The sequence below is a fragment of the Oryx dammah genome, unplaced genomic scaffold (genome assembly GCF_014754425.2).
Source record: "Oryx dammah isolate SB20612 unplaced genomic scaffold, SCBI_Odam_1.1 HiC_scaffold_13, whole genome shotgun sequence".
In the NCBI taxonomy this organism is placed as follows: Eukaryota; Metazoa; Chordata; class Mammalia; order Artiodactyla; family Bovidae; genus Oryx; species Oryx dammah.
Window position 1 is genome coordinate 39,282,721 of NW_024070197.1, and position 13,609 is coordinate 39,296,329.

The 13,609-nt window shown below is 48.8% G+C and overlaps 1 protein-coding gene across 1 annotated transcript; it reads right to left on the reverse strand.

The window, feature by feature from the left end:
• Nucleotides 1-1,157: 1,157 nt before the first annotated feature.
• COQ9 (coenzyme Q9) lies at nucleotides 1,158-13,600 on the reverse strand. Its single transcript, XM_040253909.1, has 9 exons — nucleotides 13,482-13,600; nucleotides 11,066-11,231; nucleotides 9,800-9,935; nucleotides 6,202-6,344; nucleotides 5,860-5,944; nucleotides 4,347-4,451; nucleotides 2,534-2,689; nucleotides 2,144-2,197; nucleotides 1,158-1,823 (listed from the first exon to the last, which is right to left on the reverse strand). The coding sequence occupies exons 1-9, from the start codon at nucleotides 13,585-13,587 to the stop codon at nucleotides 1,788-1,790; spliced, it is 987 nt and encodes a 328-aa protein (XP_040109843.1). The 5' UTR covers nucleotides 13,588-13,600; the 3' UTR covers nucleotides 1,158-1,787.
• Between the last annotated feature and the right edge of the window lie 9 nt (nucleotides 13,601-13,609).

Consider the following 13,609-nt stretch of genomic DNA (forward strand, 5'->3'; position numbering starts at 1 on the left):
CTGATGGGTCTTTTTTTGCTTTTGGTTGTGCCACATCCATGTCCCCTGAAATGAAGTAAAGTCCTAACCATTGGACCGCTGGGGAATTCCCAGGTGGCAGCAGATTGTACAGAGAAGTCCTAAAATAGAACTTGGCAGGGGACAACATGTAGAGGGCAGAGAAAGAATAATCAGAGGGGATAGAGAGGTGTTTGCCTTAGGAAGGAGTGACATCTGAGACAGAGAAGAGCATTAAGGGGGCCCTTGCACTAAAGCCTGTATCATCTCAGTAAATTAAGAATTAAGGTTGTCTGTTGAGTGTGAGAGGGATGCTATAAAGGATAAAAGAGGGAATGGAACAAAATATGATAGCTACTGCGGGCAACTTGACAGGATGTCAAGATAAAAGAATCAGGTGCAGAAAGGGCCCAGAGGAATGTGCGCGAGACAGGAAATTCCCACTAGCCATTACTCCCGTCGTCATTCAGTCCACTCGGGTAGGAGACCACAGAGCAGAAGACAGATGGCTGTTGGATGCTGCGTGCACCAAAATGGTGAAGCCCCAACTCCTCATGTGAGGATACTTGGAAAGGGGGTCTTTATGAGGTCCTGAGGATAGAACTCTCAGGAGGAGATTAGTGCTTTAACAAAAACAGGAAGAGACAGCAGAGCACACTGGCATGCTCTCTCTGTTGTGTGAGAATATAGGGAGAAGGTGGCCATGTGTGTCAGGAAGAAAGTGCTAAGAATCAAGTTAGCTGGCACCTTGATCTTGGACTTCCTGCTTCTAGAACTGTGAGACATTTCACCACAGCAGCCTGGACAGACTTACACAACAGAGTTAACCAGACTTAAATAGGGGGCTCGGCCAGCACAGAGGCTGAGAGAATTTGTAAAGCTAAACATCGTGTCAAGGAAATAGTCAGTGATGGGCAGGAGGAGCTGAAGAAGCTAACCGCGAGGGGGAAAGACCCGTCACCCCCATTTTACTGAAGGGAGGCCTGGGCCCACAGGTGCAGAGCTGTCACAGCTGCCCAGCAGCGTCACACAGCACCGGGGCCCTACCAGGTCTCCTGGCTGCCAGTTGCAAGCCTTCTCCGAAACCCTGCTCTCTGCTTCTGGGGTCTTAGACAGCTGCCATGGTCTGTATGGAAATTCCCTACACAACAGAAAACTGCTTCAAAGATATTTATTATATTTTACAGACTAAGTTCACTAATAATCCTGCAATGAGTGCTGTTTTAACATGACACAGGGCCTGGGACCACACCTCTGGCCAGGCTGAGCACCAGCAGGCACCTGTCTCAGGTGAGGCAGCCTGCCCAGGGGGTTTCCAGGTGCAACGACTCAGGACACTGGAGCATGAAAGGGCAGCATGGAACCCACAGGCCTGTGCTGTGCTGTGGGGGAGCTGCCACCTGGGGTGGCCTCAGATCCGGACTCTGACTTGGGGGCCTCAGAGGCAGGTTAAGACATGGTCAAAGTGCCTGAGAGACCACAATAGGGATGTGTTGGGTTTCCATGATTTGAATGCTTGAGTGCTGCGTTTTTCATTCCCATAGCTGTGGTGCCAAAAGGCATCAGGAGGCCTGGCCTGGCATTAGGAACTGAAGAAGTGGCCCAACCCTGGGCTACACCTGTGTTGCCCAGTGCCCTGTGGTTCCCAGGAGGCTGTGGTAGTGTTGCAGAGTCCTTCGGCACTTTCTCGTTGACACCCTGTTCCATGGATGGCACCTTGTACGTTTCAAAGCCCTTTAAATATATCCACGGATTTTCTTCCAGGTACTCTAGCTTACAGCCCTTCTTGCTCACCGGCGCTGGTTTAGACCTGTCAGGTTCTTGAGCTGACAAGAGGATGGAAACAGAGAGTGATCAGACCTGGCCCTGCCCCCAGGACTCCAATGGCGAAGACAGATTTCCAAGGCAGCCTGTGTGGCTATGATGCGGAGATCTAATGTACCAGGATCCCAGGCATAAGTTTTGTCTTCATGCCAGTAACAAACAGAGGTGAGATATTTGGAATCTAGAGATTGGGACTGAACCACTGCCAGTCCTAAGATTAGCTTCCCCAGTTTAAGGCTACAAAACTACTTGGGGTGAGGGACATGCGTGAGGATCATGGGACTGGAGCCAGCTGGGCAGGGACGAGCTGGGCGGTACTCACCGTCACTGCTGCGCCCATGAGTCCTTGCACCAGGGCCTCTCCGGTGGACTTGACCTAGAAGGAGTCAGAGTCAGGTTTTCTCAGGCCCCCACCACTGCTCAGACGTGAGACAGGGAGGTCTGATCTGTAGGCTTACTAGCCCCTACAGGTCGAATCAAGAGGGCCCTTGTCCTGGAAGAAGAGTCTGCAGATAACACAGTAACAAAGGGACCACATGTGGCTCTTAGGGAAGGGCTGGGGTGAGGAAGAACCAGTCAGGCTCCCCGTGAAGGCCCCGGAGACTGTCAGCTGAGGCCCAAGGGGAGCAAGAGAGCAGACAGGTGACAAGTTTGGCCCAAGAGGACAGAGCGCTTAGTGAGGAAGCTTCCCAGATGCCGAGCCCCAAGCTACCTGCTTGGCAGTGTGGCCCATGTTCATTGCATCGCTGATTCGGTTTTCCAGAAAGCGCCAGGTGTCCTCGAAGTCTGGGGAGGAGTCCTGCATCATCACCAGCTCAGTGGTGTTGTAGATGCCAGCCAACACCGCTCGGCGGGTGTACCAGTTAAACTGCAAAGAAACCCATCCAGGGGGATAGGTCACCACTGTTGCTGCAGGCTGGGGGAAGTCTGAGTGATTCCTACCCAAAGCCCCTGGCACTCCTGGGCTCCTTCCTAATTTCCTCTTTCCCTCACGGATACACGTGGCCCTCTGGACAATGTGGCTGTTCCCAAACTAGGCTGGGTGTCAGAATCACCTGGGAGATTGAAAATGTAGGCTCCTGGGCCCAACCTCTTAGAGCTCAGTCAGCAGGTCTGAAGTTAAGTGCCAGGATCTAGATGTTTATTAAGCATCCCACGTGATTTTGCTACATCCACTCAGCTTTGAACCCACCAGTGAAAAGCCCAAGTCTCCGGACATCTAGGTATTTCCCTGGTGGCTCCTGCAGTACAGGAGACCCAGGTTCAGTTCTTAGGTTGGGAAGATCCCCTGGAGAAGGGTATGGCTATCCACTTCAGTATTCTTGCCTGGAGAATTCTGTGGACACAGGGAGCCTGGAGGGCTACAGTCCACGGGGTTACAAAGATCTCATGTAATTTTCAGGCTTCCCTGGTGGCTCAGATGGTAAAGAATCTGCCTGCAATGCTGGAGACCCAGATTTGATCCCCAGTTAGGGAAGATTCCCTGCAGAAAGGAATGGCTATCCACTCCAGTATTCTTGCCTAGAGAACTCCATGGACAGAGGACCCTGGCATGCTACAGTCCTTGGGGTCTAAGTTCCAGAGAGGCTCTGTGATCAGGCAGTTGTGACCAAACCTTGTGTCATCCATCAGTGACGTGAGGGCTTGAGGCAGCATCAGGGACAGACTGGAACACCTGGGAGGAGCTGAGAGTTCAGGTCTTTCAGCAACTTCTGGCTGTGGCTATCCTGGCCAATCGCTCTTCAGAGCACTAGCTTGGCTGCTTCCTGTTTTACCTCCCTGATTTCTGGGCTTTCTAATTTCATTTTCCAACCATCTCTGTTGGTGGTATATTCCCATATGAGAGAAGTTTATGAAAGCACTTTGTTAGAACTGTGGTAGAAGCATCTCTCTGCCTCCCATCCTGGATCTCACCAAGTACCATCGCATATTAACTTCTTTTATGAAGGTGTAGATATATACGTGTGTATACATTTTTAATTTTCTACCAGAAATATGATAGTATTAATAAGTCAGATTCTTTCCGGCTGCCTGTTTAGAGGCTTATTGATCTTTGAGCAAAGCAGGCCAAGATGGGGTGTAGGGAGGGAGTTTCTTTTTAAAGCAATGTCTTAAAAAAAAATGTCTTAGAGAATGTCTCTACAGCAACCTTTTTTAAAAAAAAAAATCAGTCTCATAAAAGACATACACTGAGGAAGTCTGCCACAGAATCTAAATTTTAGGAGACTGAGGGGGAAATGATTATAAAACGGCAGCCCAATCAGCCCTCTGATGCCGTGTGTCACACTCTGGGGGGAAGGAGCACTGATGTGTGGATATAGCACTGGTCCCTGAATGAAGATGACCTAGAGGCTACTGTGGCTGGTTGAGGGACCCTCCTCATATGTTAAACTCTCCCTCCTAAGATGAGAATGACTCTGGAGTCCCCCTGAAGGGATGTGTGATCAAAGAAATTTCACAAACTTCTGGAGGAAATGCTTAATGCGGCCGTCCCCACCCTCTGCGGGCCTGAGGAGAGCACTCACGTCCGTGGACTGGTCCCCAGCGTAATGCCACATGTCATCCACCATGCTGGTCAGCAGGCTCAGGCTGGGTGGGATGTTGTGAGGGAGCATGAGGATGCCGAGGGCCTGGGGAGAGACGACACAGCAAGGGGCACTGGCACACCGGTAATGACAGCACCTCACTGCTCGGGAGAGACAGTAAGGGGCCCGCCCAGCCCTCCTTCTGAGACACACCATCTCCAACCACAGCTGTGAGCTCCTGGCGTCTAAGGCTCCCTCCCAGCTACAGCTTATGGGAGCCAGGGCAGAGTCCCCTCTGCTGCCCAGTCAGATCCGCAATCCCTGGCATGTGAACTTGGGAATGCAGACAGCCAGGTCCAGCCTGGTATTTTTGAGTAAGGATGGAGGAGGGCACCCCCATTCTGTAACATGGAGAAAGAGGCAAGGCTAGAAGGGGAGTCTGGGTGAGGTTGCTAAGCCCCGATTCTAGGCCATCCTGGAGCCCAGCAGCATTCCTGCCCTTCATGCCCTGCTCATGATAAACTCCTTCCATTTTTTTTTTCCCCTAACTCAAACTGATTTCTGTTACCTGAGACCTCAAAATCCTTTCACATAAGCAGTGGCACAACCCAGAGATGACTCCATTAGCAGATATCAACACCAGACAGTCCAAGGGTTGTCACTTTATCAACTCTGAAACCCACTGGCTGTGGCCTTGAGAGACGTCCCCAATTGGCTGGAAAGCTATCTTGAAATAGCCCAGGAGGAAACATGCTTAATAAGAAGGCAACCAAGGCCTACTTCATGCACTTGTGCGGCTTTAAATGCAAGGTGGAATGAGTCAGTCCACGAAATCGAGCATGCGAGCACGGGCAGGGGGTGGGCCTTGACTCTGGGCTGAACTCCCTCACACCCGGCCCACAGCTGAAATTAAGTGCCCAACCATCTCCCAGCTGGGCAGCGGATACAAGTTGATCTGTGGGTTCTCTCAGTTCTGATATATATTGACTTTCTTAACCGAGAATGGCCCACATTGTGACACACTTTGAAAAGAGGAGGAGGAAAAATGGAGCTTTAGAAAAGTTGGGGAAAGCCCTTACAATGAACACTCCAATTCTCTAAGTGTCACACTGACAAACTGAAAAGAAGTCCCACTCCCCTGAGATCTACAATGCGAAAGTCCTGTTAATGATGATGGTCAGTAAAATCTTCTGACTTTTCTAATCTCCTTCATGGAGCCCTCCTCACCAAAAACCCAGTGACACACTCGGGCCACTAGCAGCCCACCAGGACATGATCTAGGACCAGGCCACTCACATCTCCTGGAACTGAGACACAGGCGGCTCAGAAGGCCCTCTCTTTGGCTCTCCTCAATCTGACACCTAGTGTACCAGTACACTACGCATCCCTGGGTCTGCGGAGACTAGCAAGCTAACTTCTGAACATCGTGCCAGACCTTCCGCGTGAAGGTGCTAAGAATCATATACATGAACACACTGTCACCCTGGGGCCTGGATGTGGGTGGACCGTGTACCCGGGGCCAATGCTGAATGTACGGGATCAACATTCTCAGTCTGGTTTCCACAGCATCCCTCAGGAACTTGTCTGTCTTCTTCTTCCTGGACGAGAGAAAAGAAAACAGTGTCTCTGGGTCGAAGGCTTGGGCTCAGTGCTACCCCATCTACTCGGTTCTAGCAGGGATGGTTCCACCAGCTAGATCGAGACAGGCAGCTCCATTTCCGTCCCATCGGAGCAGCTGGGGTGCTCAGCGCTACTCTGCAGGCTCTGCTTGGACTGGCCTCCTGGGGACAGCTGGTGGGGCCTGAGTCCTCCCATCCTTAGCTGCTACCCCGAGCAATGATGCTGTGGGACTTACTCTGCCTGGCCCAGCTGTACCAGCTTCTGCTCCTCCTCCAGGACACGGGTTAGCCGAGCATTGCACTGGGTCACGAAATGCAGGATCAGCTCACTGCCATCATTCCCAAACATGCTGGCGGCTGCACTGGAGAGACCCAGGGACTACAGAGGGGGAGAGGGAAAACAGGGAAGTGGCGGGCTGGTGCAGTGGCCACTGGCTGCCTGTCCGTCACTAGCACCTCTTCTCCTGGCACCAGCAGCTTGGCTTTCAGTGGGACACCCCTGCCCCTCATTCTTGGTCCATGTGATCTGGAAGCAGCTGAGCACTCGTCCCTCCACACTCCATCAGGCCCCCGGGTGTGATGCAAAGCAGTGGATCCAAGCCTGCACGTGTGGAGTTCACAGCACCTAGTTCTAGGACATGCACATGACCAAATCTAGTCCTACAAGGCCGCCTCTGGAATTCTGCTAGTACCGACAGGGAAGAGAGACTCTCTCAACTCATGGGAAGCCCCTGCTGAGAATGAAGCTCACGGAGGGGAAAGCAAAGCAGATACACCATGGAGACAGCTCCCAGCAGCACAAGATAAGAACGCTGAGCCAGAGCCACTTTCAGACTTTTCTGTTATTAAATGAGCTGAAACACTCTGCGTCTTGCTTGAGCCAGTTCAGAGTTGAGTTCTAACACTTGTAACCTAGAATTGTAACTGCTGTGAAAAGGGCCTTGGAAAAAGCGCTGTCTTTCTAGCTCACTTAACCTAAATCTCTTGGAAAGTAGGTCTCTCAGTTATTAAAAAAAAAAAAACAAAAAACCCACAAACTTTTATTACTGAGTTGTTAAGGAGTTATTTAACAAAGTCACAGAGACTTTTTATTACTCCTGATAAACAACAGTCACTGAGAAGCTACGGTCGGAAGAACCCTGACGACAGCAGGGACGGAGGACAGAAAGAAACAAAAAGACTTAAAAAATCCCCACCACTGGGAGTCGGGAAGGAATTCTCTTCTGGCGGAAGTACCCAGACTTTTTGGGCTTCCTTGGTGGCACAATGGTAAAGTATCTGCCTGCCAGTGCAGGAGAACAGGATGAGAGTTATTCTCTGTAGGTGCTACCTTGAGGATACCTTAATGTTCTCTTTATCCTTTTGGCTACCTGGTTACCAATGTCACATCTAGTTAACAATGCTTCGTGTTAAATTCTCTCTATTCGAGTGATTTCTTCTGACTGACACACTCCCTGAAAGACCAACTCCGCTTCTCAGAATCTGTCCTGAAGAAACCAACCAGAAATATACTTATGTCATACACATAGGTTTATAATACTAAAAAAAAATTAGAAACAACCTAAATGTTTATCAGTTGAGTGCAAGTAAATACAACAGGTATTATGCAGCCGTATGAACAGAGATATGCAGAGTCGGGGGTGGGGGGAAGCCAAGTAACCATAGAATAATCAGTTGAATCAGATTTTCCCAAACAGTCCTGTTACATTTCTGTTCTCTACAGGTGCTACATCTTTCTCTAATGATTCTCTCAAACCTCCCCTGCCACCTCCAAATCTTTGTCTCTTACCACTTTTTCCTAACTTCACGTTCATGAGACAACCACGCCTACTTCAGAGAAAACAGAAGCCATTCCCTGGAAACCCAAAAGATTCTTCTAGAAATGAAATCTGCAGCTGTCTTCTCCAGCTTTGCCTCTAATACATCGAAGGCCTGTCTTTCCACCTGTTTTCTGGACTTTGTAAGTCTTGCCTTCAAGGAACCTCACATTTTTAATTTTGCCATTTCTCCTGTATCTTTACCATCACCCGTGTTTCTGCATCCTCTGGCTCCAACTTCCATCCCACTTCCCTGGCTCGTACACTAGCTCGTACACCAGCTCTCCTCTACCTCTCCCAGCCACATGCCTCTTCATTTCCTTACCCTCCACTCACTCCTCAACCCACGCCGTTACTGCTGACCTGTACTCCCCTCCAACGGCTGCTACTGCAGTCACCGATGTCTAGTAGCTCCGTCCACATGTTGCTGCTTGGCCTCCAGAGCCAGGCTCCTCCACCTCAGTCTCCTTTGCCACTCCACCCTGCTAGTCAAGGCTATGGTTTTTCCAGTGGTCATGTATGGATGTGAGAGTTGGACTGTGAACAAAGCTGAGCACCGAAGAATTGGTACTTTTGAACTGTGGTGTTGGAGAAGACTCTTGAAAGTCCCTTGGACTGCAAGGAGATCCAACCAGTCCATTCTGAAGGAGCTCAACCCTGGGATTTCTTTGCAGGGAATGATGCTGAAGCTGAAACTCCAGTACTTTGGCCACCTCATGCGAAGAGTTGACTTATTGGAAAAGACTCTGATGCTGGGAGGGATTGGGGGCAGGAGGAGAAGGGGACGACAGAGGATGAGATGGCTGGATGGCATCACGGACTCGATGGACGTGAGTCTGAGTGAACTCCGGGAGTTGGTGATGGACAGGGAGGCCTGGCGTGCTGCGATTCATGGGGTCGCAAAGAGTTGGACACGACTGAGCGACTGAACTGCTTCACCCACCCTTCAATGTCAGCGGTCCCCGAGAACCTAGACTCCTCTCTCTTTTCACATGATACTCCTGGCACACTCACACTCGTGCCACCCGAGGCAATCTTACTCACGTCCCTGGTTTACCGATCACATCCATATACTCTAGTCCAGGCAGCTCCTCCAGTTTCAGGCCTGTATGCTTGAGGTTTCCCACTGGCTGACCCAAAGATCCCTCAGACACAACAAAGCTCAGGACTGTACCCACGATCCTTCCCTCAACTTGGGCCTCTTCAGGGGCCCTAATCTTAGAAAACGGCACGGCCACGTACCCACACATGCAAACCGACAGGCAACTCTGTCACTCCCTCCTATGTCATTCTACCACCCGTCTCCATGTTTACTGCACTGCTCTAGGTCAGAAAGCCCTCCTCTCTCCTGCATGACTGGCAGCAGGCCCCAGTGACTCGCTCTGCCTCTAATCTTTCTTTCATCCAGCAGCCAAAATGATGATTTTTGAAATGTTAAATTTAATCCCATAACTTCTGTCTCTCCAGGTGGGGCTAGTGGAAAAAATCCACCTGCCAAATGCAGGAGATGCAGGTTTGATCTCTGCTGGGAAGAGCCCCTGGAGCAGGAAATGGCAGCCCACTCCAGAATTCTTGCCTAGAGAATTCCAGGGACAGAAAAGCCTGGTGGCTACGGTCCATGGGGACTGAGCACTTATCTCCAATTATTCTTAGGACAAAAGACATTGTAACTCTTCAACGTGACCTTTGGATCTTGTCTGATTTGGCCTCAACTGACCCTTCCCCAGCCTCACTCAGCTCAGATCTCTTCCATCTCACTACCTATGATCTGCCTTTAGAACCTAACTCCCAAGATCCAAATGCATGGTATATTCTTTTTATATTAAAAAATAATCTAAAAATAAAGCCATTTCTACTCTACAAAGGAAAAACAAGCGAACCCAGAGTATCTGATAGCAGTGAGGGGTTCTGGGACTCTGAGCTGGGCTGGAAGAAAGTGTGAGGCCCTCTGCTCCGGCCAGTTTGACTCCCTCCTGGCTGATCCTGGTCAGGCTGCCCTGCCCACACCCATACACACCTGGGCTCCTTCTGCGATGGCCTCTGCCGTCCACCCGTGGGCGGGCACGAACTCCAGGGCTGCGGTCAGGATGCGGTGCTGCAGCTGCTCCTCACTCTCGTAGTCCTCCTCCTCCTCCCCGCCCTGGTCGGTGTACCTGAGACAGACAGGGCCACAGAGTCCTCACTCCTCCTCTCACCGCCTCCTGCCGAGCGACACAAAATGTGCCTGGCCAGAAACCACAGGCGCCGTGCCTCCTCTCAGCGCATGTCGGGAGGACACTTACTTATGTGTCAGCATCAGTGTGTGAGTGCCAACAGGGCAAAAATCACATCACCCCTCACCTCCCAAAGAGTCACCGAGAGAAAGGAACCAGTGAGCAAGGAGGTCACACGACAGGAAGGGACACGCTCTCCCAGAACCCTGGCTATCCCAGTCTATAGCCTCATGGCACTGTTTCTTTATCTAGATTTGCACCAAACTGTAATCCATGAGGACAGGGGCAATGGTGACATTATTCACAGGGCCTGGCACAAAGAAGACCCTCTGAACTGAAGTGAAGAGGACATTCACTGAGAAACCAGAAAACCAACTGGGAACAGAGCTAGAGGAGATTCTCATGGGCAGGATTAAGTAAACAGAACATATCTAATGGAGACGGAAATTATCTCCTTTCTGCCAGGCAATTTCGCCCCACAGATGTGAACAAAATTCAAAAGGTGCGTAACTTTGACAGTGCTCCCACTGCTGATAAAATCACACACTTGATCACACCATTTTTTGTGATGTGAGTGAACTCTAAATATCCATCAATAAAAGGTCAAATAAATTTTGGTACTGCCATTTGGTGGAATATTAGACAACCATTAAAATCATACAATCTGTGAAAAGACATTAAAGATGTCCTGCTGAATGAAAAAACAGGCTCTGGAACAACAGGTATAGTATACAGTGTAATTAATCATTTATAATATACACAGCGCTATATATGAAACTTGCTTAGAGAAACATCTAAAAGGATAATCACAAAAACGTTAGCAGAGTTATTCCTTGGTTTGTGATTTGTGGTAATTTTTTTGTTTTATTTTTGTGAACGTCTTTGTATTGTTCAGAACATTTTAGAATGTATGGGCACCATTTTCATAAAATAAACAAGTTCTTTCCAAAGATAGTTTTGAAAATGATGAAAGGTGTGAAGAGGGTGGAGAGGAGAAAGGAAGGAGAAGCACAGATTCACCCAGGCACTTAAAGTGGACAAAATGGGTGGATAGGTGTTCTGATGCCTACCTGGGGGGTGAACGCAGAGCCTCTGGATTGGGTTCCTCTGCACCCTGCGCCTCAGACTGTTGCTGAGAAGAGGGCGGGGGTTGATTCTTCTGCTGATCCGAAGATCTTAGCTGCATAGCTGAAGCATGGAACGCACGTGGTGCCAGGGCTGGTCGGCAGCGGGACACTGAAACAGAAACTGAGCTGATCAGTCAAGGACACTCTTTGACTCAAAAGCAGACCCTTGGAGACCCAGAGTGGTAGGAGGGATGGAAGAAAAGCAGAGGAAAGCCAGAACCAAGTGCTGGATCCTAGACAAAAATCTTAGGTAAACTGGGAACCTTCTGACATGATGTGGTGGCAAACGCATAAACCAGGAGAACATCTGTCTTCTAGGCATGTTTCCATCATTTGTTAGGTTAATGGACAAAGAGCATGACTTTAAAATACGCAAATTAAGAGAAATAATCTCTATTTACTCAATGAGAATGCTGTGAGGCTCAAACAAAAAATGAAAGTGACTTAAAAATGTTACATATTTATATATCATAGCAAGAGCACTGGACTAGAAATTAGGTCTGAGTACCGATTCCCTAGTGTTTATGGGGTGTCTGTTTTCTCATCTGCAATATTGCAACAGTCCCATTTACTTTACTTTTAAAAGGTACAGTACTGTATTCACTAAGGAAAGGCTAATACTACTTTTTTCTTTCCCAGCATTTATACAAAAAAGTTCAAACACACAGACAAGTGGAAAGAACTGTGGCATGAATGCCTATATATCCACTACCTAAGTTCTACACAGCTATCCATCACACTCATCCTACATTAATCTATTTCTTGATGCCATTTGTCACAGACTTCAGTATTCTTTCTTTCTAAACATTTCAGCACACACATCCTTAACTAGTTAAAAATTTTTACTTTTCTTTTATTGAGGTGACATTTATATTCACCTGTTTCAAATTTTTCACTCTAGTCTTGCCTGTCTGAGAATTTCATCTATATAGAATCATACCGTAGATTCTGTGTATGTATAAGACTTTTTTTTTCCCCAGAATATCTTTTAGATTCATTCATATTTTTGTGTAGGTCAGTAGGTTGTTACTTTTTTACTGCTCAGTAGTATTCCATTAAGAAATACTATTCTGTTGGGCTGTTTCTGTGTTGGCTATTATAAATAAAGGTGCTATGAACATACTTGTTCAAATCTTGTTGCGGACATATGCCTTCATTTCTGTTGGGTAAATATCTAGGAGATTTTCTGGGTCACAGGCGTTATTTGTACTTCTACTGAATATAGTTTGGAGTTATGTATAAAACAGCACTCACTAAAGAAAAAAAAAAAAATCTATGGACCAACTCAGAAAACAATGATTTTTAAGAGAAACACAGCATGGGATGGGTGAAAATATCAATTATTTTAGTATATGCACAGAAAAAAATGGAATAAATATTCATAAAACTTTGAAAAGGGTCTGGGAGATCCCAAAGCAATTGCAGAACCACTGCAGTCCAGGAGATTTCAGGTGGACTACAGGAGAATACCGGAGAAGGCAATGGCAACCCACTCCAGTACTCTTGCCTGGAAATCCCATGGACGGAGGAGCCTGGTGGGCTGCAGTCCATGGGGTCGCTAGGAGTTGGACACGACTGAGCGACTTCATTTTCACTTTTCACTTTCATGCATTGGAGAAGGAAATGGCAACCCACTTCAGTGTTCTTGCCTGGAGAATCCCAGGGACAGGGGAGCCTGGTGAGCTGCCATCTGTGGGGTCGCACAGAGTCGGACACGACTGAAGCGAGTTAGCAACAGAATACAAAAGAACATTATTTCATCAGTTATATACTTATATATGTTAATACATAATTTACTTATGGGAAGTGACATTTGTTTTCCATTTATGGTAGAGATATGAAGGTCATATTTTTATAAAATCAGATGTATATAAACAAAACTACTGACTATATGGCGGCAAAGGTGATACGTAGATATTGAAGAATTACTGAAGTGGTGGGGAAATGACTGACTTAGGAAAAAATATTAATAGACAAGGGGCTCTCTGTGGCTGTTTCCTGTGATCAGGGCCCAGGGATTTGACAACGGAGTCAAGAAACTTGGGCGAGTGTGCCAGTCTGCAACGGACGAGCTGTGTGATCTTGGGCACCCACAGCCCTCTCTCAGGCTCCGTCAACTCCGTGAAATGGGAATGACAGGCCCTTCCCTGATGCTCTTGCTCCTCACAGGTCGAGAACGTGGTCAGAAGCCAGCCAGGCGACCACTTCAAGCCCGGGGCGCCCGCGCGGGCCGTTATGCCCTTCACCTCACCTTGCTCTCGAGCCGCCCCGAGGCTTCTTCAGCCCCTCACCCAGACCAGGTCGGTTCCCCCAACCCGACCCCTTCCCTCCCCTCTCCCGGGCTCGGCCGCCCCCTCACCGGGCAGGCACCGCAGCTGAAGGAGCCTCCAGCCCGCCCGGCGTAGGGCGCCAGAAAAGGCCACCGTCGCCGCCATCTTGGAAGCGGGCACGCCGCCTACGGCCATGCGATGGCAGCGCTGAGTGGCC

What these genes read in the sequence shown, in the direction of transcription:
- COQ9 (XM_040253909.1), bottom strand. Translation starts at nt 13,587, where the DNA reads ATGGCCGTAGGCGGCGTGCCCGCTTCCAAGATGGCGGCGACGGTGGCC. An exon ending in TCAGCTGCGGTGCCTGCCCG is followed by an intron (nt 11,232 to 13,481) that starts GTGAGGGGGCGG and finishes TTTCTGTTTCAG; the next exon opens with TGTCCCGCTGCCGACCAGCC. An exon ending in GCTCTGCGTTCACCCCCCAG is followed by an intron (nt 9,936 to 11,065) that starts GTAGGCATCAGA and finishes TGTCTGTCTCAG; the next exon opens with GTACACCGACCAGGGCGGGG.